The sequence below is a fragment of the Taudactylus pleione genome, unplaced genomic scaffold (assembly GCF_031769625.1).
Source record: "Taudactylus pleione unplaced genomic scaffold, aTauple2 ptg000555l, whole genome shotgun sequence".
In the NCBI taxonomy this organism is placed as follows: domain Eukaryota; kingdom Metazoa; phylum Chordata; class Amphibia; order Anura; family Myobatrachidae; genus Taudactylus; species Taudactylus pleione.
Window position 1 is genome coordinate 2,705,360 of NW_028284957.1, and position 27,356 is coordinate 2,732,715.

Sequence of the window (27,356 nt, forward strand, 5' to 3'; positions counted from 1 at the left end):
ATTAGGTGGGAATGAAAGTGTTCTCAATGCCAACAATCAACATGGTGCTACATGATGACGGGATCCTACAAAGATGGTTGGTGCTGTATTTGAACCAGGACACGCACTACTGTTACTACCAGAGAAGAGAGCACACAGAGTTCATGGTTTGAATCCTAAGTCAAGATTATTTTATTGTATATTGGAATCTGCACAAGGATGATTGATAACACTGAGACAAATATTTTAGCTTTCTGAAGGTCTATTGTGGCTCAATCAGTAAATGACCTGTGTGTAATGCTGGTGTCTTGGGTTCAAGCCATCTAGTTCCCATTCGTTTAGGATCATGATGTTGACCTTCAAGAAAAGTTGAATTTCTCATTTAAATTGTGGGGTAGCCTGGTGGGTGGTGGAGATATTGGGTTGGTGGGGTTTCTTCTGGGTGCCTTGGGCTGTGCACCAGGCTGATTGTTGATAATTGGGGAGAGGGGTTTCTTGGTGGCATGGTCATCTTGTGGCTGGTTTCTGCTCTGGTTAGGGGTGCTGTGGTCTGCTTTGGGGTTTGCTGTTGGTGGGGAGTCTGCTTTCTTGTGTGTGGTGGTTTGGGAAAATGGGGATTCTTTTCTTGGTGATATTGGGTGGTGGGTTGCAAAATCCTGGATGCACTGGACCTGTTTGTGGATTTGAACTTGGGCTTCTGCCTAGTGGTGCATCTGGACCAACTGAGGGTTCAGAAAGCTGTGGTACTTTTTCTTAATTTTATCAAAACATCTGGTGCAATATCCAAGGAGCTAAAAGAAGCCTAATGTACCCAGGTATTCGATGCAAGACCTCCACCACAACATCCATTATTAGAGTATATACTAAGAGAATATAATTAGGGCAGGCAGGGGTGTCCATAGCTGCCACAGGCCTTGGTACTGAGGGGTGTTGCCAAATCCTATGGAGGCATGACCACACCCCTCAAAATAAAAGAAATAAAAAGTTTCCCCAGCGCCGATGGTTGCACAGGTGGAAGGGGAGGGGGGGTGCACCAGTAGCCACCTAGGGGGATAATGTCCTCTATAGCAGCTGTGTCAGGCCCCTCCAACAAGTCACTGCCTGGGTAATGAGTACCTTCCCCACCCCCCTCTCAGTGCCCCTGAGGGCAGGCACTGAAGTCAATGATTAAGCATTGTCTGTAAACCACTGTGCAATATGTTGGCGCTATCTAAATAGAAGATAAATAAATAATTATAGGAAACATTTATTACAGAAGACAGAAATCCCAGTAAAGGACTTATAGACCAAGGTCTACTTATCAAAAGGTGAAAAACAGAGCTAGGTGTGGAGATGCATTGTGCCATGATTACAGGGACCGGCGCGTGCCTTTTGCACTCTGACAAGGCCAGACAAGATTGTCTGCAGTCAGACTGTTCTATGTTTGCCCACACTTCGGAAACTTTAGTGGCAGGGGCCCTCGTAAAATGATCTGTCCTTGAGTCCCCACTATTGTTAGTCTTGCCTTGGATTTGGAGCATGCTGACTATTCTGTATGAGGATAAAGAATCAGAGAAGCTTTCTCATACAGCATGCCTGTGACTGCGACTCTACAAGGAACAAGTTATTCTGGTTTAGCCTTTTAAAATGTAAAACATCCTGATTCCTGCGGCTCCTCAGGGCAATGCCTGGTCATACATGTGCAAGGGTAGAAAAGTTTAATTGAGTCATACACAATGCTATCCAAGTCATCTGAGCAGGAATGTTGGATATAACTTTCCTTTCTCGCAATGGGCCTGATTTAGAGATTTATGCTACTCTGTTATTTACGCACTGAAGTGATAATTGGCAAACGTTGCGTGCATCAAGGTACATTATCGTAGACACTCACAGCAACTTTCCCTGCAGTGTGATTAACAGGTGGGAAGTGTTTGGGGGAGGTAACGCACAGTGGCAGCATATGGGCTTCTTTCCGGGATGCATATGAACTTCTTTCCAGGACCAGCCCCAGAGAGGGATCCCTCTCCTTCCCCCCGCGACTTACGCAGCATGTATGCGCAATAGGACACCAAGGCCATAAACACGGAATTCAAAACTTCATCAGGGCAGCTTTATAATCAGAAGAGCTGTCCCGCGAGGTAAGTATTCACGCATACCGGAGTTATTAAACGTTGATAAGCAAATGCGAGAGGAAGCAGATTGTGTGGTCTAGTATATACTGTACTCGATTCATCCCGCACAGCGTGTGTTGCACCATGGGGACATACCAATTGAGTTACACTATGTTACTCATTCAAGGTAACCAATCAGCTCCTGTTACAGGTTGTGTTTAAAAAATGACAGTTAGGAGCTGATTGGTTAGTACTTCATCTATCCAGTTTATCTGTCTGCATGGGTTAGTACATCGCCGACTTTATCTCTCTCCACTTTATCTCTCTTCAAGATTTGATACAAAGGCACAGTGGCACCAGTCGCTGTTGGATTAGCATAGTATAATAAATAGAAGTGAAGACATAGTACCTGAGACCAACCCTCCTGAGATTGTGTCCACAGGCGTGCGTTCTGCGGCCTCATCTGCATTCTTCTGATCGCTCTCTGTCGCCTTCAAAGCATGGTCTTTGTAATTAACGATCTCCAGAGACATCTGCTTGGTGGGCATGATGTGATGGAAGCGAAACTCAGCCTGCGGCTTGACCGGTTCAGTAAATTTGTAAACGTTCATCTATGGGAGAAATTGGAGGAAGGATGAGGAACGGACGTTAGATAATAGTAAGATAATATGAAGTTATGAATAACAAAGTGCCCTCTTACAGAGGACATGAAACATTATGATGTATATTGGTCAAGCCAATCACAATCAGAATTCATCTATTTTCCTCCAGTTTTACAGTAAGTGGGAAGATTTTTGAGAACCTTGAGGAATAAGAATCTAGGTTGAGTTGATCTTAAAGATGTCTATTAAGCTAAACTGTAAGTATAATAGGGATCATTGAAAGATTTCCACCAACGGGGCCAAGGATGACATTTAAGGCCTGATATATACGTTTTCACACATTATATATTTTTCTGGGCTATTTTTTACAGTGGAGCTATCAGCTAAAGTAGTTTTATGTCAGAATCTTGGGAGGTCCAGACCATTTGGAATAACAATCCATATGAGGCAAACCTAGTGTCTTTGTCCCGGTACATTGATGATGTATTTTTTATTTAGAAAGGTGGGAAGGAGCTTTTAGAGGTTTTCTGCAATTTTAAAAACAATAACTATAAAAATAGTAAATTCATTTTTGATATTCTAAAAGAAAGTATTAATTTTCTTGATTTGACGATTTATGTTGAAGGTGGGGCTATACAGACTAAAACCTACCAAAAACCTACACACTCCAAAATGTATATCCACCTAGATAGTTGCCATCATACAAAATGGCTGAATTCTGTACCAGGCTGTCAATTTAAGAGGCTTAGGAGGAATTGTAGTGATTTAAAGGTTTTTAATGAACAGTTCTTAGAAATTAGAGCATCTTTTTTTGGCCTGCGGCTATAAAAAAGAGAGAATTATGGAAGATCTAGATACTGTTTGTAAAGCAGATAGAAGTAAATTACTCAAACCTAAATCAAAAGCTCCAAAATTTTTTTAATTTCAGTGGGTATTTATTTCCAATTCAGTTCATAACATAAAGGCATAGAATCCATTTTAAATAAACACTGGCTAAATCTACAGAGGGATCCATTTATAGGGAAAGTTATCCCCATAGATGTGGGCTTTGTATTGGATGTAAAAACATAAAGAAGAGTTTCAATACAAAAAAAATGGAAGTGTTGAACATCAATGGTAAAAAATTTAAAATACAGGCGTTTATAACATGCAACATGAAAAATTTGATTTATGCAGTGGAATGTAGTTGTGGGAAACATTATAGTGGAAGGACAACTACAAATCTAAAAATATGTATTGGGAAACATCTCAACTTTCGAAAGGGTCTGTAATCCCACTCACTTTCAGCAGACTTCAGCAATACATAATTGCTCAACCAAGGAGATAAAGATTTTTTAAGGGATTAAAGCAGTAACATTTTCTGAAATATGTAATGACAATTTATTTTGAGTCTATTAGCAAGGGAATAAATTAAATTTATTTTTAATTCCGAAACTCTAGTTCCTACGGGTCTAAACTCAGATTCTGAACTTAAGTGGTTTTAATAAATTCCTTTTATCCTTTACAACAACTTTTTATCTTTGTAATTCTAGATTTATTATTACATATACAGTACATACTATATATAATTTTCCACTTCTTTTAGGCTCCCACAATCTATTACCTTGTTTTACTGTTGTATTTTTATTGTTTATTTATTTGATATATTTATATTATTAGTGTATGGATTGTTAATCCATATCATTTATGAAAGACCATTTAATTCCAATTTGACCAAAACACTTTTGAAGGACACAAATAAGAATTTATTTTTGGACTACCGGGATGCTTTGTTGAATCTGTAACCACGGAAATGTGGCCTTCAAAGCAAAGGAGGTTACCTCCAGGGAAAACTCATAGAAGATGGAAAAAGCATCCCATGTAACCATGGAGATAGAAGACGCTATATGCATATCACTTCCAAAATTCGGGGTCTGTCCAGGGATTACATCACTTCTGGTAGCGGACCGGAAGTCGCTGCACGGACTTGTTAGCTACCAGGGTAATGAGGGAGTATATCATGTGTTGTGGAAAGGGCGGTTTATTAGATGGCAATTAAGACCTCATTAAGAGTGGTATATATAGAAGAGACCTAATGTCATCCCCTGTACCCTGATAAAGATTTTAAGAAATCGAAACACATCAGAGAAGGGGATACAGATTCTTCTGGATGTAATTTTTCCGGACTTTCATGGACAATTATACACGGAAACCTCTACGTGTTTATTCCTTTCCACTATATTGTGAGTGGGCTACCTTTCTTTAGGCTTTTATACAGAAACACTAATATTAAATATAAATACTGTATCTGTGTGAGGTTCTGGTTTTGTTGTGGGCCCGGGGTGGTGATAGGAGCAGACACTGAAGCAGATTTACATGAAAATGTGGAATTTATAATGAGAGTTTTGATAGACATGAATATGACAAAAGCTAAAGTCCAGATATAGCACTAAGTGCACTTGGGAGCTGTGGTTAAGCAATGGGAGAAAGTCCAGTTAGTGACCGGAAATGGAAAATGTCCAGATAGTGACTGGTTAATAGAGAATGTTCAGGTAGTGGCAGGCAGGGGAAATCAGGTGTAGTGGTTGAAATGAAGAGTGCAGGCTTAGGAAGAATCATCCAGCAGAGTGTCAGTGGAGGCAAGGTGCAGGGTGAACAGCAGACTCAGGTACTCAGGTGAGGGGAAGGTAATGGAGGATGCAGGGTAGTCTAGCGGGGTTGGAGTAGACAAGCAGGCAGGCAGGTAGCGTTTCACAGGAACAGGTGGTGAGCACAGGGAACTCTCTTTCAGCTGTGCTGAGAAACACGTTGCACTGGCAATGAAGTGAGGCTCTGAACCTCCCTAAATACCAAGTGCTGTGCCGTGACTGGCCAGAGAGAGCATGTGACAACCTAGGATTGGGCGATTAGGTCACGTGACCGGAGGCAAGATGGCGGCGCCCATGCCGGAGCGGAACGGAAGCACCACCAGGCCTCACCAGCCCAAAGTGACAACATGCCCGCACAGAACCATGCACAGCCAACGCCCCTAGCCAAACACCAGCGCCACCGCCAGACGCCCCCCGCCATAGTGACCTCACTGGTAATACCCGTCGACCACCATGCCGAGAAACTCTGGTCATGACAATCTGCCTCTGTTTCTTCTTTTTTATGGTCTGTTTTATACATATGAATTTGGGAAGAACTGTCGTCTAATATAGAATTGGAGGAGGATTAAGGACCTCATTCAGAGGCTGTCGCTCGGGAGCGATAGGTCGCACCCAAAGTGATCGAGAATATGCAAAACGAGCGCTCAGTCGCAACGCACATCATAAGCGCAGAAACACCCACAACAATGAAAGCACACCTCCTATCTCTAAGGCCTAATTCAGAGTCGGTCGCAGGTGGCAACCTACGTCAGCACGATTAACACCTGTTACATTGTTAATTGCCTACAAACATCGGTTGAGGCAGAAACCATCGCCTGCACTCATAATGCTTAAGGTAGACCCTGGGCTACCCTTAGCTCTGCGAGCAGTAGCGTCGTTATTGCAACGTGATGACGCGTGTGATGACTCGCTCAGTAATATATGCACGCCCTTAAAACACCCTTTTTAAGGTCAACCACGCCTGCGTCCGCACCACCACACCCCCGTTCACAAGCACCTTCCCCCGTCACCACCCACAGACGGCACGAAATGTGAATCACAGCTACGACCTCGTAGTGACTAGCGAGCAAGAGGACTGCAGTTGGGAAGACAGGCTTGCGCACGCGCAGTGCCATGTACACGCATGCGCAGTTGAAAAAAACATCGCTCGCTACAACAAATCGCTCCGTGCGAACGCCTCTGAATGAGGTCCAAATACTGTTTCAGAATATTGGATATCGGTTTTTAAAGGATGGAGGGCTCTATTTATTAACATTATTTTTACTAAAATAATGTGAAAAAAGGTGTTTTCACAGTCTTTTCACATTATTTTAGTATCACCTACAGTTACTAAAGGGCAATTGGAGTAGAATTCGTAAAATTCTACTCCAACCCCTAAGTATCACTTATTTTTAGTAATCAGATCGCATAATTGTAATGGAAATGTGATCTGTGTGCAAGTTACTAAGGGTTCTATTTACTACAATCCGCATATTGAATGCAGATTGTAGTGTGATATTACCGACTGAATTCCCATTGCGAATTCAGGCAATATCACAGGCATTTACTACAAATCCCTTGCAGGGACAGAGCTTGCGATAAAGCTCTGTCCCTGCGAATCCCCTCCGGAGCCTTATCACGGTGTTTTCGCAAAAAATACAGTGACAAGTGCCCCGCGCATGCGCTGACCGGCCGCCGCTGCTACCCCCCCGGCGCTAAGGTAATATCACACTACAATCTGCATTCAATATGCGGATTGTAGTAAATAGAGCCCTAAGTATTTTCATATTTTATCTATTATTAATTATTTATTACTATTTTCTTATATAGCACAACATATTCCTGTTGCTCTTCACAATTGGAAACCTTAATAGAACAAAACTGGGAAATAATAACAGACAGACATAGAGGTAGGAAGGCCCTGCTTGCAAACTTATAATCTACAATCTATTTATATAAACTAATATTACCAGCGCCATCTCACTCCCAGGGGTTTTTGTGTACTTAAGTAACTGATCTGTGCGCTGCCTGAGTAAGAGGCACGATTAGTGCGGCAGGTGAACGATTTTTACTTAGCTGCAAAATTAATGTGTTATTATATTGCAGAAAAACCGTTACATGATAGAGCTATTCAGGCAACAGTTGGTGCACATTAGTGAAGTAACGTGCACCGACAAAATTTAGCATCGCCATGTTACAGCAAAAAATTAGTATAACATATATGTATAGGTATCATGAAAATAAAGTATAGCAAAGAAAATACCATAAATGCCCTATCGGCAGATGTCAGATTGAATTTCCACAATTGCGGTACACGACTTAACCACTAAAAATATATAACTAAAATAACATATTTTATTTAAAGCTTCACATTATCTAATGGTGGCAGAAAGAACGGCGAGTAATAGGGTCTCCACACTTGCAGGGCCAATTTTCCTTCTTAACGAGAATTAAATAGGGTCTCTAATACCCAAATCAATACACCATATGCCACCCAGCCTGTCACCCGTTGCTGCTGACCCCAGTAGGGTAAATACAGCCTACCCAGCGTATTTAAGTGCAGCGCACCCAGATATAATTTCAGTAAAACAGCCTAGCACGAGAGTAAAAACAGAACTCCCCCCCCTCAAATACTTCTCCAACCCTACTATAGGCTAGACAAAAACACAACAGATTAACCCATAAGTTACCTGTCACTAAGTTTATGTACCTTCCTGTACATAAAGCGCAGTCTCTCCTCCTGTACATCCAGGGTTGGACTGGCCCACAGGGGAACAGGGGAAATCCCCGGTGGGCCACACTGCCTGAGGGCCCACCCCCTCCTCTAGGTGTCAGGTTCCAGACCTCAAATCATCCATTGTCACTTTTAGATGGTCAGTTACCTGGTGGAGTAGTACCACTGATCAACATGGGTTAGCCAAGTGTCTGAGTGGGTGGCCACACCCCCTCTGGTGGCTGGCCACACCCTTTAAGCATGGGCCACTACCACTGCATTCCCCCGGTGGGCCGATCATGCCCCAGACCGACACTGTGTACATCAGACATAACCGCCCCTTGCAGCTCTGTAACTACAACTGTGGCAGCCCATCTGGATATTGTAGGGCGTAGTGGAGCCTGGCAATATGTATAGGTCATTACTTTGTTCTCTTGAGCACGTGCTGGATGCCAAGCTCAGAAGAGGAGAGCGGGGGTACTTGAAGCTTTAAGAAAATACACATTGCTTGTCCCCATATGGGGCCTGGTGGCTGCAAGTTATACCCCTTGGCCATTCATGAGTCTCCAGATAGTCTCCCAGTAGGATAAGGCAAATTCCAGTAGTCATCCAATTCGTTCCTGTCTCTCCTTCAGAGTGTGTGGACATGGGGTGATAGGGGGTAGGAACGAACACAGACTAAATGGCTTCCCAATATCACCCCAAAAAATGCTAATAAGAGAGGCTGACTGTGGGCCTGATTCAGAGCCGCTCGTAAGCGGCCGCTCGTTCGCTCTGAGCGATGTTCGCACAACTGCGCATGCGCAAACCAGTCATTGCGGTCGGAAATCGAGCGCTCGCAAAACAGGGAGGGGCTGCTAATTTGATTGACAGAATGTACCATTTGTGTGTGGTAACAGGGGAAGGTGCTTGAAAACGTGGGAGTGGAGATCCGAACGCAGTCGTGCCTAACGGACAAAAGGGTGTTTAATGAGTGTGCATAATTAGCAAAGCAGCGTCATCGACCACGTCACTTGGTTGTCTTTTAGCCTGACCTGCTTGCAGTGATAGCGGTAAGAAAATCCTACCACAACCACTGCGAGCAGTTCAGATGCCTTTCGATGTTCCCGATTAATCTAATAAATACCGGAGATGACGTGTGATGCGAATGGCAAAGGGGCGTCTTTACAAAATAGCGAGCGCATTTTTTGAACGCTCGCTCAGACATAGAGGCGTCAATACACCGCAAAGAGCGAGCGCTCAATTTAAATATCCGGCTCCTTTTTTAGAACGACCGTCCGCAAATAGCATCTGGCTCTGAATCAGGTCCTGTGTCCATTGTAAGAGAGTTGTAGAAAATGGAACAAAACTGTCAGTCTTGATGGAACGGTGAGAGCATGCAGGTAAGTAGTAATGTAGTGCCTCATGCCTCACTGTTCTAGTGAATTGATAGGTTCCATTCTGTTATTGCTCCAACAGGAGTGATTCCAGACACAGCTTATCCTACATGCCTCCAGTTATCGCTTCCTTATGCAGAGTAAACTGATTTTATGGTAGAGAAGTGCGCAGATCCCCGTGTTTTGGTTTTAGCAAAATCACCATCAAATGTTATGGTTTAGGTTTTGGCAAAACCATCCTCAAGTGTTTAGGTTCAATTTTGGCTTTGGATTTCTTTAAAAATGATAAAAAAAAAATTGCTAAAACATGTAATTGGGACCTATTTACAATTGACATGCAAGATACTAAGTTACGGGTATACCCGAGCTGGGACTCAGGGCCTGATTCAGAGCCGCTCGTAAGCGGCCGCTCGTTCGCTCTGAGCGATGTTTGCACAACTGCGCATGCGTATGGGTCGTAATGCGCATGCGCAAACCAGTCATTGCGGTCGGAAATCAAGCGCTCGCAAAACAGCGAGGGGCTGCTAATTTGAGTGACAGGATGAGGCGTTTGTGGGTGGTAACAGGGGAAGGTGCTTGAAAACGGGGAGTGGGTATCCGAACACAGGCGTGCCTAACGGTCAAAATGGGTGTTTAATGGGAGTGCATAATTAACAAAGCAGCGTCATCGACCACGTCACCTGGTTGTCTTTTAGCCTGAACTGCTCGCAGTGATTGCGGTAGGAAAAAGCTACCACAAGCACTGCGAGCAGTTCAGATGCCTTTCGATGTTCCCGATTAATCAAATAAATACCGGAGATGACGTAGGATGCGAATGGTAAAGGGGCGTCTTTACAAAATAGTGAGCGCATTTTTCGTTCACTCACTCAGATATAGAGGCGTCAACAAACCGCAATGAGCGAGCGCACAATTTAAATAGCTGGCCCCTTTATTTGAACGACCGTCTGCATATAGCGTCCGGGTCTGAATCAGGCCCTCAGTTCTACTCGGAACCCCAAAAGTGACCTGGGCTGGGACTCGGTTGGACTTAAACCCCCAAAGTTTGGGGGTGTTCGTTTTTCAATAAAAACCGAACCGTTCATCTTTATTTTATTGCAGTTAATATGAAACTGGTCTGTAAGTGACATTTTAGGATTGCACCTTCTGATAGCTTAACAGATCCACAAACTTGTGCGGTCTAATCACTTTCACCTCACACGGACTCCTCTACTCTCTCACAACTTAATCTGCGCTCTTATCTATTCTAACTAGGGGTGAGCGGGTTCAGATTTCTGAAATCCGAACCCCCCCGAGCCCCCCCGATCCGAGTCCGATCCGAATCAGGCTCGACTTTTCCCACCTGACTCGGATCTGAAATCGAGGCAAAACGTCATCATCCCGCCTTCCGAGTCTCGCGGGTTTTGGATCCTATATAAGGTACCCGCGTCGGCGCCATTTTCTCACTCGGCTGTGGACAGTGAAGAGGGAGGGTGGGAGTTAGGGCTGTGTAGTGTAGTGTAGTGTAGTGCTGCTGTTGTCCACTACTTCAAAGTCCATAGGGGCTGGCTGTGTTGTGCTGTGCTGCTGTTGTTAATAGGGGCTGTGTCCACTACTTCAAAGTCCATATGGGCTGGCTGGACTGTGTTGTGCAGTCAGTTCTCCATAGGGGCTGTGTCCACTCCAAAGTCCTGTGCAGTGTCCCAGTCCTAAAGGGGTGCTGTAGTGTTGTCCAGGGGGTGCTCTGTCCATCAGGGGTGCTCCCCCCAAGTGCTAAAAAAATAATATATTTTCTGTGTTTGTGAATTGTGTGCGCAGTAGCCGCACGTGCATCAACAAAGTAGTGCCAAGCGTGCGCCTGTGTCATAAGTAAAGGGCCGGCTGGCTTGACCATTAAAGGGTGCCGTAACCCCTGAAAGTACACTCCAGTCCAAACCAAAAAAAAAATAATTTTCTGTGTTTGTGAATTGTGTGCGCAGTAGCCGCACGTGCAGCAACAAAGTAGTGCCAAGCGTGCGCCTGTGTCATAAGTAAAGGGCCGGCTGGCTTGACCGTTAAAGGGTGCTGTAACCCCCAAAGTACACTCCAGTCCAAACCAAAAAAAAAATGATTTTCTGTGTTTGTGAATTGTGTGCGCAGTAGCCGCACGTGCATCAACAAAGTAGTGCCAAGCGTGCGCCTGTGTCATAAGTAAAGGGCCGGCTGGCTTGACCGTTAAAGGGTGCTGTAACCCCCGAAAGTACACTCCAGTCCAAACCAAAAAAAAAATTATTTTCTGTGTTTGTGAATTGTGTGCGCAGTAGCCGCACGTGCATCAACAAAGTAGTGCCAAGCGTGCGCCTGTGTCATAAGTAAAGGGCCGGCTGGCTTGACCGTTAAAGGGTGCTGTAACCCCCAAAGTACACTCCAGTCCAAACCAAAAAAAAAATAATTTTTTGTGTTTGTGAATTGTGTGCGCAGTAGCTGCACGTGCATCAACAAAGTAGTGCCAAGCGTGCGCCTGTGTCATAAGTAAAGGGCCGGCTGGCTTGACCGTTAAAGGGTGCTGTAACCGCCGAAAGTACACTCCAGTCCAAACCAAAGAAAAAATTATTTTCTGTGTTTGTGAATTGTGTGCGCAGTAGCCGCACGTGCATCAACAAAGTAGTGCCAAGCGTGCGCCTGTGTCATAAGTAAAGGGCCGGCTGGCTTGACCGTTAAAGGGTGCTGTAACCCCCGAAAGTACACTCCAGTCCAAACCAAAAAAAAAATTATTTTCTGTGTTTGTGAATTGTGTGCGCAGTAGCCGTACGTGCATCAACAAAGTAGTGCCAAGCGTGCGCCTGTGTCATAAGTAAAGGGCCGGCTGGCTTGACCGTTAAAGGGTGCTGTAACCCCCAAAGTACACTCCAGTCCAAACCAAAAAAAAAATTATTTTCTGTGTTTGTGAATTGTGTGCGCAGTAGCCGCACATGCATCAACAAAGTAGTGCCAAGCGTGCGCCTGTGTCATAAGTAAAGGGCCGGCTGGCTTGACCGTTAAAGGGTTCTGTAACCCCCAAAGTACACTCCAAACCAAAAAAATATATATTTTCTGTGTTTGTGACTTGTGTGCACTGTGGCTGCACGTGCATCAACAAAGGAGCAGCTCCAAGCGTGCGCCTGTGTCCCATAAGTAAAGAGCCGGCTGGCTCATTTCTTAAAGGGTGGTGTAACCCACAAAGTGCACTACTCTCCAGCAAAAATAAAAAAATATTTTCTGTGTTTGTGTGCGCTTTAGCCGCACGTATATATCAATATAACATAAATGGAGGACCAAACTTTCTCCGATAAAAATAAAATAGGGAAAGATCAAGAACCACTTCCTCCTAGTGCTGTTGCTGCTGCTGGGAGTTGTTCATCATCCCAGAGAGGAAGTAGGAACATCACTACTTTTACTAAACAATTGACCCTCCAACAGTCCCTAGCGATGAGGATGAAGTACGACAGCAGTCATCCTGAAGCAAAACGTATAACTGAGGCCTTGACTGCTATGTTGGTGTTAGACGTGCGTCCGGTATCCGCCATTAGTGCAGTGGGATTTAGACAATTGATGGAGGTAGTGTGTCCTCGGTTCCAAATCCCATCTAGATTCCACCTGCATCCTCAAAGCAGCAGCGACAAGCATGCATCTGTCAGTTAAAGGGTGGTGACACCCTCAAAGTGTGCTACACAAACAATTAAAATATTGTTCTTTTTTTTTCTGTCTTTGTGAATTGTGTGGGCTGTAGCCGCACTTGCATCCTCAAAGCAGCAGCGACAAGCGTGCGTCTGTCAGTTAAAGGGTGTTGTAACTCTCAAAGTGCTCCAAAAAATATATATATTTTTTTAATGTGTTTGTGACTTGTGTGCGATGTAGCCGCACTTGCATCCTCAAAGCAGCAGCGACAAGCGTGCGTCTGTCTGTTAAAGGGTGTTGTAACTCTCAAAGTGCTCCAAAAAATAATTTTTTTTTTTAATGTGTTTGTGACTTGTGTGCGATGTAGCCGCACTTGGATCCTCAAAGCAGCAGCGACAAACGTGCGTCTGTCTGTTAAAGGGTGGTGACACCCTCAAAGTGTGCTACACAAACAATAAAAATATTCTTCTTCTTTTTTCTGTCTTTGTGAATTGTGTGGGCTGTAGCCGCACCTGCATCCTTAAAGCAGCAGCAACAAGCGTGCGTCTGTCTGTTAAAGGGTGGTGACACCCTCAAAGTGTGCTACACAAACAATAAAAATATTCTTCTTTTTTCTGTCTTTGTGAATTGTGTGGGCTGTAGCCGCACCTGCATCCTTAAAGCAGCAGCGACGAGCGTGCGTCTGTCTGTTAAAGGTTGGTGACACCCTCAAAGTGTGCTACACAAACAATAAAAATATTCTTCTTTTTTCTGTCTTTGTGAATTGTGTGGGCTGTAGCCGCACCTGCATCCTTAAAGCAGCAGCGACAAGCGTGCGTCTGTCTGTTAAAGGGTGGTGACACCCTCAAAGTGTGCTACACAAACAAATAAAATATTGTTCTTTTTTTTTCGGTCTTTGTGAAATGTGTGGGCTGTAGCCGCACCTGCATCCTTAAAGCAGCAGCGACAAGCGTGCGTCTGTCTGTTAAAGGGTGGTGTAACTCTCAAAGTGCTCCAAAAAATAAAAAACTATTTTTTTAATGTGTTTGTGACTTGTGTGCGATGTAACTGCACTTGCATCCTCAAAGCAGCAGCGACAAGCGTGCGTCTGTCTGTTAAAGGGTGGTGACACCCTCAAAGTGTGCTACACAAACAATAAAAATATTCTTCTTCTTTTTTCTGTCTTTGTGAATTGTGTGGGCTGTAGCCGCACCTGCATCCTTAAAGCAGCAGCAACAAGCGTGCGTCTGTCTGTTAAAGGGTGGTGACACCCTCAAAGTGTGCTACACAAACAATAAAAATATTCTTCTTTTTTCTGTCTTTGTGAATTGTGTGGGCTGTAGCCACACCTGCATCCTTAAAGCAGCAGCGACGAGCGTGCGTCTGTCTGTTAAAGGGTGGTGACACCCTCAAAGTGTGCTACACAAACAATAAAAATATTCTTCTTTTTTCTGTCTTTGTGAATTGTGTGGGCTGTAGCCGCACCTGCATCCTTAAAGCAGCAGCGACAAGCGCGCGTCTGTCTGTTAAAGGGTGGTGACACCCTCAAAGTGTGCTACACAAACAATTTAAATATTGTTCTTTTTTTTTCTGTCTTTGTGAATTGTGTGGGCTGTAGCCGCACTTGCATCCTCAAAGCAGCAGCGACAAGCGTGCATCTGTCTGTTAAAGGGTGTTGTAACTCTCAAAGTGCTCCAAAAAATAAAAAATTTTTTTTAATGTGTTTGTGACTTGTGTGCGATGTAGCCGCACTTGCATCCTCAAAGCAGCAGCGACAAGCGTGCGTCTGTCTGTTAAAGGGTGGTGACACCCTCAAAGTGTGCTACACAAACAATAAAAATATTCTTCTTCTTTTTTCTGTCTTTGTGAATTGTGTGGGCTGTAGCCGCACCTGCATCCTTAAAGCAGCAGCGACGAGCGTGCGTCTGTCTGTTAAAGGGTGGTGACACCCTCAAAGTGTGCTACACAAACAATAAAAATATTCTTCTTTTTTCTGTCTTTGTGAATTGTGTGGGCTGTAGCCGCACCTGCATCCTTAAAGCAGCAGCGACAAGCGTGCGTCTGTCTGTTAAAGGGTGGTGACACCCTCAAAGTGTGCTACACAAACAATTAAAATATTGTTCTTTTTTTTTCGGTCTTTGTGAAATGTGTGGGCTGTAGCCGCAGCTGCATCCTTAAAGCAGCAGCGACAAGCGTGCGTCTGTCTGTTAAAGGGTGGTGTAACTCTCAAAGTGCTCCAAAAAATAAAAAACTATTTTTTTAATGTGTTTGTGACTTGTGTGCGATGTAGCCGCACTTGCATCCTCAAAGCAGCAGCGACAAGCGTGCGTCTGTCTGTTAAAGGGTGGTGACACCCTCAAAGTGTGCTACACAAACAATAAAAATATTCTTCTTTTTTCTGTCTTTGTGAATTGTGTGGGCTGTAGCCGCACCTGCATCCTTAAAGCAGCAGCAACAAGCGTGCGTCTGTCTGTTAAAAGGTGGTGACACCCTCAAAGTGTGCTACACAAACAATAAAAATATTCTTCTTCTTTTTTCTGTCTTTGTGAATTGTGTGGGCTGTAGCCGCACCTGCATCCTTAAAGCAGCAGCGACGAGCGTGCGTCTGTCTGTTAAAGGGTGGTGACACCCTCAAAGTGTGCTACACAAACAATAAAAATATTCTTCTTTTTTCTGTCTTTGTGAATTGTGTGGGCTGTAGCCGCACCTGCATCCTTAAAGCAGCAGCGACAAGCGTGCGTCTGTCTGTTAAAGGGTGGTGACACCCTCAAAGTGTGCTACACAAACAATTAAAATATTGTTCTTTTTTTTTCGGTCTTTGTGAAATGTGTGGGCTGTAGCCGCAGCTGCATCCTTAAAGCAGCAGCGACAAGCGTGCGTCTGTCTGTTAAAGGGTGGTGTAACTCTCAAAGTGCTCCAAAAAATAAAAAACTATTTTTTTAATGTGTTTGTGACTTGTGTGCGATGTAGCCGCACTTGCATCCTCAAAGCAGCAGCGACAAGCGTGCGTCTGTCTGTTAAAGGGTGGTGACACCCTCAAAGTGTGCTACACAAACAATAAAAATATTCTTCTTTTTTCTGTCTTTGTGAATTGTGTGGGCTGTAGCCGCACCTGCATCCTTAAAGCAGCAGCGACAAGCGTGCGTCTGTCTGTTAAAGGGTGGTGACACCCTCAAAGTGTGCTACACAAACAATTAAAATATTGTTCTTTTTTTTTCGGTCTTTGTGAATTGTGTGGGCTGTAGCCGCACTTGCATCCTCAAAGCAGCAGCGACAAGCGTGCGTCTGTCTCTTAAAGGGTGGTGTAACCCTCAAAGTGCGCTCCACAAACAATAAAAATATATATATTTTTTTCTGTCTTTGTGAATTGTGTGGGCTGTAGTCGCACTTGCATCCTCAAAGCAGCAGCGACAAGCGTGCGTCTGTCTGTTAAAGGATTACATCGGTGACAGCATCCAAGTAGGCATGTCAGACAGTCCGTACCTGTACTGGCTGGAAAAAGAAGCAATTTGGAGGTCCCTGTACAAACTGGCTCTATTTTACCTGAGTTGCCCCCCCTCCAGTGTGTACTCCGAAAGAGTGTTTAGTGCAGCCGGGAACCTTGTCAGCGAAAGGCGTAGGAGGTTGCTTCCACAAAATGTGGAGAAGATGATGTTCATAAAATGAATTATCAACTCTTCCAGGGAGACCAGCCTCCAGAACGTACAGAGGGACCTGTGGTTCCAGCAGGGATGAATTAATACTCTGTGAGGATGAGGATGTACACACTGAAGAGGGTGAGGAATCGGTGGATGAGGAGGATGAGGATGACATCTTGCCTCCGTAGAGCCAGTTTGTGCAGGGACAGATTAATTGCCAGCTTGTTTTGTGGGGGCCCAAACGAACCAATCATTTCAGCCACAGTTGTGTGGCAGACCCTGGCGCTGAAATGATTGGTTTGTTAAAGTGTGCATGTCCTGTTTATACAACATAAGGGTGGGTGGGAGGGCCCAAGGACAATTCCATCTTGCACCTCTTTTTTTTCTTTGCATTATGTACAGTTTGGGGCCTAGTTTTTCTAACTGCCATCCTGTCTGCCACTGCAGTTTCACGCCTAGATGGGTCACGTGTTTGTGCCGCCCACTCGTGTCGCTTAGCATAGTCATCCAGCTACCTCGGTGCAACCTTTTGGACATAAAAACACTATTGTGAGGTGTGAGGTATTCAGAATAGACTGGAAATGAGTGGAAATTAAGGTTATTGAGGTTAATAATAGCATAGGAGCAGAAAAACCTACAAATTCTGTGATTTTAGCTGTTTTTATGCTTTTTTTCAAAAAAATCCAGATCCAAAACACAAAACCCAGAACCCAAAACACGGAAGGGTGGTTTTGGCAAAACCAATCCAGATCCAAAACACGAAGAAAGATCCAGATCCAAAACCAAAACACAAAACACGAAAAGTGGCCGGTGCACACCCCTAATTCTAACTATGCAGCTTAAAGAGGACATCTGATTGGGCTGCTGCATACACGGTTTTCCTGTCGCAATTCAGAGCGCTACCCCTTGTGACCAGCTGGAACGTGGCTGCAGATGTCTGGACATAAAAATGTGTTCAACTTCAGATATGTAATAATTGATTATAAAGCTATAAGGGGTTTATGTAACTGGCGCACCGCATACAGCCGAGAGATGTCGGCGATTTAGCTGGTAGATTTAAAGCCGCAGAAAACCAGGATGATTTTGCCTGTAAGAAATTGAAGCTTTAAATTTAGCCGCTAAATCGCCGACAACTTGTGGCTGTCTGAAACTCTCAGGTTATTACATATACCCATAAGACTTTGCTTTACCTTGTGATTTACTCATGTAACAATGAATAACATCCTTCATATAACAGTGGTCATGGGATGTAAACACCTTGGTTCTTCTGTACAGTTCCGTGTACTTATTTTTGTTTGCAGAATATATATATATATGTCTGCATTGAGATTACAAGGGTGGTTCAATAAATAAGGGTTCAAGACCTCTCATTGCGTAAATGTATTCAACTTGTAGATATTTGTGTGATCGCAGTCACTACGCAGACCCATCACAGAGTAACTGATAGGAAGTGCCATTTGTGGGTGGTAACGGGGGGGACGGGGTAGTTGGACAAATGCAGGCCAGTGTGTTTGGAATGCCGTTATGGGAGCGTGCATAAATTAGCCACTGCGATGCCATTCGCAGCCTGAGGCTTCTTAGCGTGCGGGGAAGTTAGCAATTTCTGAGTAAGGTCAGAGCTTGTGCAAGTGTGCGTGAGGCTGCGATGGTACTCGATGCTACCGATGGTTTCGCAGTCTTGCTAAGGATTATGGATGTGTGTAAGGTAAGGTGGGCGTCCTTATATGTAGTGCAGAGGCGGCATTACGATCGCAATGATATAACATACTATCGCAGTTTAACTGCGTGCGTATTCGCTATTGCATTCGCAGTTGCGTTCCGTAGTGAATCAGGCCCTTTTTACAGCTTATTTTCCCACATACTGTAGTCCCATACTTGTCTAAGTATTTGTCCCAATGCTACACCAAGGCATCTATCACGGTATAGAAGAAATCAATGTCAAGTGCCTGAAGCCAAGACATGACGACTGCTGAACTTCACCGTTAGTTGCCCATTTCAATGGGATCAAAGAGATGGAAATCACGGTACTTCCGTATCTTTGCGGCCCCTAGTTACGTTACTTGCGTATCTTCACTATTCAGTGAAGATACGGAAGTAGCGTAAACTTCAGGAAATACTATTCGGACACTTGCGGGCACGGTGGCTCGCTTTGCTCGCCACATGGATTTATTCCCCCTCCATGCCCACTTGGATGGTAGGGAATGACGTTGGACACTAGCTTATAAGCTTGTGTCAAACGTCATTCCCTACCATCCAAGTGGGCATGTAGGGGGAATAAATCCATGTGGCGAGCGAAGCGAGCCACCGTGCCCGCAGCGTGGCAAGCGCAGCGTGCCCGCAAGGGTCTGAATAGTATTTCCTGAAGTTTATGCTACTTCTGTATCTTCAACACACATCCAGCAGGGGGCTGCAAAGATACGGAAGGACCGAAATCACTTGGTGCCAGGTCCGGTGCTGCAGGGAGTATGGTCCGGTACATCCCAATGTTGGTGCCGACACAAACCCACGAGTGCAGTTAGGGGTGTCGGAATGATTTTATGTCGGGGGCAACATAAAATCATTCCCGCGCCCGTCCCCCCCTCCTCTCTTTTATGTGATCAGCAGCCTTGGACGGTCAGGGGCTGTGTTTTATAGCAATAAGCTATTGCTGTCCGCTGCTTCTTTCACATGTTTGGGGGGGGGGTGTGTGTGCCGCCCCCTTGCCCCCCCCATTCCGAATGCCGTTATCAAAGGCAGTGCCCCAAACCTGTTTCCGTGACGTTATCACAGTACTCCTCAACAAATTGGTGATGAATTTCAGCTGCCGATGTGAGTTTTAGACGCAGAAATCTGATCGCACTACACACCTCAATGTTTGAACATGTTTCCGTCAGCCCGGCCATCTTACAGCTGATGTTAGGACAGTTTGACTGATATGAGGCGCAGTCTAATGGCCGTGAGCGGAATCGGTGGTCTACCTGCTCTGGCCTGGTGGGAAATTAGAATGAAATAGAGATCATTACACAAGTGAGAGGTCCTGTTACCTCACTTATTGTACCACCCTCGTACATACACTTAAGTTTCTATGCAGGGTCGGCCTCATCTTCCACTCACACCTATATACGCGCAGAGGTGCGGAATGGGGAGAGAAGGGGCGGGCAAGCAAACGGCATGTACTGTACATTGAGGGGTTACTTCAAATAGCATGTGCCATTGTGATCGCGTATGAATGCCGGCAATGGAAACCAAAATCGCCTTACAACACCACTTAGATGGCATCCCAAAAAGGAGTGCGTATTAAAATGTACAAATTAAGCCTCCCATGTATTTCTGCGCAGGGCACCAGGGACTTTCCCGTGGAGCAGCCACTCAGGGGCACCACCCCATAACGGACACTGGGCCTGATTCAGAGTCGGACGCTATTTGCACTCGCTCGTTCAGAAAAAGGGGCCGGCTATTTAAATTGAGCGCTCGCTCTTTGCGGTCTGTTGACGCCTCTATGTCTGAGTGAGCGAACGAAACATGCGCTCGCTATTTTGTAAAGACGCCCCCTGGCCGCTCGCATCCTACGTCATCTCCGCTATTTATTTGATTAATCGAGTACATCGAAAGGCGTCTGAACTGCTCGCAGTGCTTGTGGTTGGATTTTCCTACCGCAATCATGCGAACAGTTCAGGCTAAGAGACAACCAAGTGACGTGGTCGATGACGCTGCTTTGTTAATTATGCACACCCTTAAAACGCCCGTTTTGACCATTGGCACGCCTGCGTTCGGATCTCCACTCCCCGTTTTCAAGCACCTTCCCCTGTTACCACCCACAAACGCCTCATCCTGTCACTCAAATTAGCAGGCACTTGCTATTTTGCGAGCGCTCGATTTCCGACCGCACTGCCTGGTTGGCACATGCGCATTACGACCCATACGCATGCGCAGATGTGCAAACATCGCTCAGAGCGAACGAGTGGCCGCTTACGAGCGGCTCTGAATCAGGCCCACAGTGTGGCGGCAGCCCCTACACTAAACCTTCTGGCTCGGGCAGTGCTGGATTCATCTTTTGGCTCAGACACTGCCTGTGCCATGACCCTTATTTGGCGCCGCGGCTGAGTAACATCATGGAGGTGACGCAGCCCATTGACAGCAGGCAGGAAGTTCGAGAGGGACGACGAGTACACACAGTGAAGGACTGCCTGAGTGTCCCCCCCTTTACATCACATACCTCAGCATCTCATGCTGTACAGCTCTGGCAGACTCCAGCCCACCCCCTGAGACTGTGCACTCGGAGAGGAGCAGCAGGAAGTAGCAGTGAGTAGAGCTGGCCATCGGTATGGTTACCATCGGTGGCAAAATAGCAGTTGGCAATCGATGGTAACCAACTATGCAATGGATGACCATCGATGTCTTCACCAAACCGATGGGGCGTGGATTTGTGGGTGGGTGTCAGGAAGTGAAGCTATGCTCAGTGTTCTGATACCTTGCAAAAAAAAAAAAAAAGAATCAGTTATGTTCTTCCATCGATGGAGGGAAACCATCTGGTTCTCCTCCATTGATGGGAAAAACATTCGACATCGGCCATGAACCATCGATGATTATGAATCATCAGTGGTCAATAGCCATCCCTAGCAGTGAGGGTGTAAAGAAACTAGAGGTGAGTCAGCGAATGGGAGTGTGATAAATCTGCGTATTATTAAAAAAAAAAATGTTGTGGTTTCTACAACAAATGTTTTGTTCTGCATTTATTAAAGATTTTCTTTATCATTTACCTCCTACTTTAAAAGGCTTAAGGGACTATTTATTAAGCTTCGTTTCCATAAAATTGGATATAAACTGCAGACCCAGACACAGTCCCCATTAACATCAATGGGTACTACTGTCTGACCCCTAGGTACCAAACTCCGAAAAGCAAAACTTCTTTGAGTTTGGCCCTGTCGGATTACGCCATCCGCAGATGGAGCAAACCGATTTATGCCTATGGAGGCATTCCCACAGAAGAGGGATATTATGATCCGTCTCCTGTGGCCTCCGGCCGGCTCTTGTATGTGACATAGGGCCTTATTCAGCTTTGGGAATAGAGGGCCTGATTCAGCAAGGAACGCACGCTAGCAGAGGAACGCACACGTCCGCTGCGAGAATATGCTAATCAATGCATACGCACAGAGACTGCAGCACAAGATGAAGACAGGCCCAGGCCCAGATTAAGCTACCCATCTCCCTTTACTCACAGCCTGATAAGCACGCAAGATAGCGTAAAGATCGGTAACATCGAGAACCGTCAGACCTATTAGCACAATAGTGGGTGGCCTGACCTGCCGCAGGATTTTGGCCGCTTTCTGTATGGCTTAAGCTATGACTGTGTATGCCAGTGCACTGCCTTAATGATGCACGCCCCTATAACGCCGTAATAACACCTGCGTTCGCCTGACCACTCCCCGTCACCACCCACAAACTGCACTACCTGTCAATCAATATCAGAGAGGTCTGCGTACACACTGAGGGCCTGATTCAGACCCGCTCGCGAGCGCTGAGCGCTCGCAAGCGGGTCGATGTTGCCCAAGTGCGCATGTGCACGAGGGAGCCGGCTCCGTCGTGCGCATACGCGAGACCCGGATAGCGACGGGCAAGCCGTCGCTCCGGGTCTTGTACCAAAGGGGACGTGCTGCCGATGCTGAGTGACAGCACGCCCCCTTTGGTGGGTGGGCTGGGGGCGTGGCTGCCCAGACGGAGACGTTCCCATGGGAACGCCTACCGTCTGGGGCCAGCCCCACTGACATCACAAGTGCTGTCAGTGGGAGTGCTTTCGGCTCTGATAGAGCCAAAAGCACTCCAGGTCTTGCGGCAGCGAGACCCTACCGCAGGGTCTCGTCGCAAGCCCGATGGTCGCGTTGGTCTTCACCATCGCGACCATCATTTTGGACGCTCGCTATAGCTGTGGGTGGTCACCCACAGCTATTCGAGCGGCCAGGAGACTGCTCCAAAAAGTAGCAGGGACGGCCCTGATTCAGAGCGAGCGCTCTGTCAAAGATGGGAAAACGGCATCCGCACCATTTTCCTGGTGACTTACGTGTGCGCTGTAGCCTCTGGGCACAGACTAGTGCCCAGAGTTTACTGCTCTGTGGTGATGCGGTTGGCTGCCGGGGAGAGAGGAGGGGGCCCCAAATGGGGAAAGCACACGGGCCCCATCCTCTCGTAAGGCGCCTCTGGCAGGTTCCCAGTTACTTGCTATATCTTACTCTATTCCCAAAGCTGAATGGTAATGGGCTGGCAGTTTGTCTCCCATTTAGAAGGTCGGTGTGAGTATACAGTTGCAGATCTTGCATTGTGGGGATGTTCTGCGTCACCATACTGTACTTTGTCTGTCTTTCTTCTTCTATTAGTTATTTCAGTTACATATAAAATAGGATATCCAGACTATAGATAGACAGTTAAAAGGTCGATAAAGTCTAGATAGACACCAGATGTTAGACAGGCAATAGGTCGACAGGTACAAATGGTCGAACCGAAAATGGTCGGCACACAAATGTCGACATTTAGTGTATCAACCTTTTGTCCCAGTCGATCTATTGCGTGCTTTGCAGTGGATTACCCTGGACCTCGCACACAGTGATACCTCTACTTCCCACAGGTATAACTAAAACTTTACTTTCACGTTCTAGATTATAGACGCTGCCGACTGTAGAGTACATAGTGATCTGTATACTGGATGCAATTCTCAGTGTCTGTCCTTATCTATTCTTACTCTCTGTACGTGGACACCTGTACAGTATTGCTTATGCATTGTATTTTAATACGAAGGAGATCACTTACAACGTGCAACACGCCAAGATGTGCATAAGACGTCACGAGTTTCGATTTGTATTGGTGCACTAAAGCTGCCCACACACATAGCGATATTTTACCCGATCTGGCCGATTCCGACACATTGGAACGACAGATCGTGTAAAATATGGCCAAATCCTGAGTAAATCGTCCCCACTCACGATCACGATGCGATGCTCGTCCCATCTGGTCGCACATCGCATCGTCAGATCTGCCGTGCAGTAGGGCAGATCTGACAATCTAGGACACGATGCACTGGAAAAAGTCTGGATGCAGGAGAGATCGTATGAAGATTGGACACCAAATCGTTTGCAGATCGTGTGCAGAGCTTTCGGGGAGTGTTTCAAGGGAAATCGTACACATCGGCTGATCGTGAACACGTCGCTAAGTCTGTGGGCACCTTTAGATTTATGGAAAAACTTGCAGGAGTGTGCCAAGCAAGATGGTGAGGTTTTTCTAAAAGCAGCAGCTTGCACTGGCCACTGGGAGGAGATGGGTGATGGGATGGCATGTTTTGCAGGGTAAGGGGTAGGTGCATAGAAAGGGGTGAATCAGTGAAGCCCCATAGCAAGATTTGGGCCCTGATTCGGAGCCGCTCGTAAGCGGCCGCTCGTTCGCTCCGAGCGATGTTTGCCCAACTGCGCATGCGTATGGATCGTTATACACATGCGCGAACCCGTCAGTGCGGTTGAAATTCATGTGCTCGCAAAATAGCGAATGCCTGATAATTTGAGTGACAGGAGTAGGCGTATGTGGGTGGTAACGGGGGAAGGTGCTTGAAAACGGGGAGTGGAGATCCGAACGCAGGCGTGCTTAAAGGTCAAAACGGGCGTTTTATGGGTGTGCATAATTAAAACAGCAGCGTCATTGACCACGTCACTGGGTTATTTTATAGCCAGAACTGCTCGCAAAATTGTGGTAGCAAAATCCAACCCCAAGAATAGCGAGCAGTTCATACCCTGGTCGATGTACTCAATTAATCTAATAAATAGCGGACATGACGTAGGATGCGAGCGGCCAGGGGGTGTATTTCTTCAAAAAACGACCGCAAGTTTTGTTCGCTCGTTCATACCTAGAGGCGTGAACAGACCGCAAAGAGCGAACGGTTGATTTGAATAGCCACCCCTATTTTCTGGACGAGCGAGCGCTAAATGCGTCCGGCTCTGAATCAGGCCCTTGGTTAGGAGCCCAGCAATGCTCTGCTGAATATGCATGACCAGGCAAGTGCATAGCAGGAGATCTGGGAGAGGAGGATGGCATCAGACATAAGGGGGCTCCCCATCTTCGGTCCAGGGACGTCTTAGGAGAGGAGGATGGCATCAGACATAGGGGGGCTCCCCTCATCTTCAGTCTCTGTAACAGTCACATCTCCTCCACTCCTGTAGTTCCCCCCACTGTGCAGTTATACATAGTTTGTGAAGCAGCGCAACAACAAGATCTCATTTTGTAAAACAAGATTCTGTAAGTGAGATGGGGCTGTTGGGGGGGGGGAGGTTCTACCCTGTGTTGATTACAAAATAGTATTCTACCAGCTCTGAGCTGATGGATATTGGTTAATGGGTTTGTGAAGGATTAACAGGCTCAGACTTGGGAGTACCCACATTTTCTTTAATGAAAGAATAATGCAGAACATGTGTCACTTAAGTAACAGGGCCGTAACTAAGGTGGTGCGGCTGATGCCTTGGCACAGGGCACCGCCGGTCAGGGGGCGCTGTTTGGGCCTGTCAATTTTTTGTTTATTAACATTATCACTTGTAGCTTCCTCTTATTTCATCCCCAGCATCTCCTGGCCTCTCCTATCTCTTCCCTGGCCCTTCCCCATGAGGCCATTCCCCTTTTTTAGGTGCATTATGTCCCTTTGAAAAATGGGTGGGGGCACCAATGCTCTTTCTGGCACAGGGCACCAAAAAGTCTAGTTACGGCTCTGTTAAGTAACAATACGATTTTCCAATATAATATAGACCTAATATTGTTGTGATATCTATTTCACACCCAGGAGGAGCTGTTAATCGGACCCAATAGCAATAAACAAGAGACATTGGACCTCATTCAGACCCGCTCGCAAACGGGTCGATGTTTAGGCCCTGCGCACGCGCAGCGGCCGCGCTGCGCGTGCGCAAAACCCGGAGCGAGAGAGAAATTCTCTCGCTCCGAAGCTCACTACAAAAGGGGCGGCTGTCGATGTTGATCAACAGCTCGCCCCGTTTTGTAGGTGTGGCGGAGGGGTGGTTTCACAAGCGGAGGGATTTCTTAAGAAACGCCTGCCGTTTTGTGGGCGGCCGCACTGACATCAGCAGGGCTTGCGACGAGACCCTAAGGTTGGATCCCGGCAAACGCAAGCCCCGATGGTCGCGATGGTCTTGACCATCGCGACCATCAACATGGTCGGTCGCTAAAGCTGTGTGTGGTAACCCACAGCTTAGCTAGCGACCAGTAGGCCGCACTTGAAAAGACAAGCGCCCGCCCTCATTCAGAGCGAGCGCTACACAAGGAGGACAGTGTAAAGATTTTCTTGCAAAAAAACCAACAACTTTATTTTTAAGCTTGATAATGCTTGACGGTTATTGTATCCAAGAGGTTCTGTAGCAGCCGAAAGCATTTTGTGCAAGAAAACAGGGGCCCTAATCTCTGCATAACCCACAAGAATGTTGATTTCTAAGCTGATAAAAGCAACACAAAGATTCTGACTGTTTTTTTTTTTTTACCTTATCCCTGACAGGGAAGCAGCACAGGAATAAGATGTAATAAATTCTTCTTGCAGAGAACCATAATAACCGTGCCTCAGATCAACAGATTATTACCTCAGCATAAAGAACGTAGCCTATCGCTCATTTCATGTGGTGCCCAGAGACTTGCTCTCGTATCCATAACAATGTGTCAGACTGTATTTCCATCCAATTGTAGAAATCTTTTACTATCATTCTATAATTATTATGGTCATTATTTCTTGCTACACCTGCTGAAAGTCGTTACACCTGCTGAAATTATCGTTTTGCAGCCCTAATACCATTGCCACCTGCATTCTCATTCTGCAACCAAGACCTGCTGTCATTTGACCCAAAGACCCCCCCACCCCCGCTTTTCCTATTTTTTTGCTCAGGAATCTAATTTATATCTGACAGACATCTTAATTCAGTCATTATAACTTCCTTCTTAGGACTGTTGTCTACAAAAGAATGATATTATTAAATATAAATTGTGACATTGCAAAATAATAATCCAAAATAATAAGATGGAAAAAGAAAACGGTTGAGGGGCGATTAGGGTGTTGGCGAGTGGGTGTCGGGGATCCACTGTAAGTGGCTCAGTGACCATGAGGTTAGGAACCTCTGGCAAAGCAGGGTACTCACTAAACGATTGTGTACCCAGCGATGCCACCCACGATCCCAGAGCCGACGGGCCGACATATCGGGTGGTCCGCACACACTGGGCGATCTGGTGCCCGTCCGCCTGATATGCCGGCCCCCGCCGCATAGCGCTGCATGGGATCACCAGTCGCATTGCCTCATCTTCCTGCATGTGCAAAAGATCAGGCGCTGCGGCTGACGACCCCATGGGAGCGCGCACTACACAACATCGTTCCGATGCGTCGGAATCGGCCAAATCGTTAGCAATATCGTGCAGTGTGTCGGGGCTTTAACACCTGTGACAAAAGTATACTTACCACTTGCCCGGCTGGGAGGACACTAGCCATGGTCACCGGCGTTCCTTCCCCGCTGTCTGATGCCATCTTCTTCCTGTGTATGTATTTGCACAAGCACAGAAGTCCGCACAGGGCAGCGATGCCGCTGGCAGTGCCCAGGGTGGCCCCCAGGGCTGTGAGAGGCACTGGGAGCATCTTGTGATCTGGGGAGTGCCTCAGGCTTGGCAGAGCAGTGTCTGTGTGGTCATGTCAGTCCATTCTGGTGGGGGTCCTGCCTGCCCCAGCGTAAATGAAGAGCTTGATGCTACAGTAGTTCCTCGAGTCCC

At 46.2% G+C, this 27,356-nt stretch overlaps 1 protein-coding gene across 2 annotated transcripts in view; it reads right to left on the minus strand.

The window, feature by feature from the left end:
* The window catches only part of SYT13 (synaptotagmin 13), a 62,941-nt gene extending 35,585 nt beyond the window's left edge, over positions 1 to 27,356 (minus strand). For both annotated transcript variants that reach the window (XM_088452648.1, XM_088452647.1), the window contains exons 1-2: positions 27,052 to 27,356; positions 2,479 to 2,680 (exon numbers count right to left, since the gene is read on the minus strand). In XM_088452648.1, coding sequence (XP_088308774.1) covers positions 2,479 to 2,680; positions 27,052 to 27,225 — 376 coding nt within the window. In that variant the 5' untranslated portion in view covers positions 27,226 to 27,356. The remainder of the gene's footprint in view (positions 1 to 2,478; positions 2,681 to 27,051) is intronic.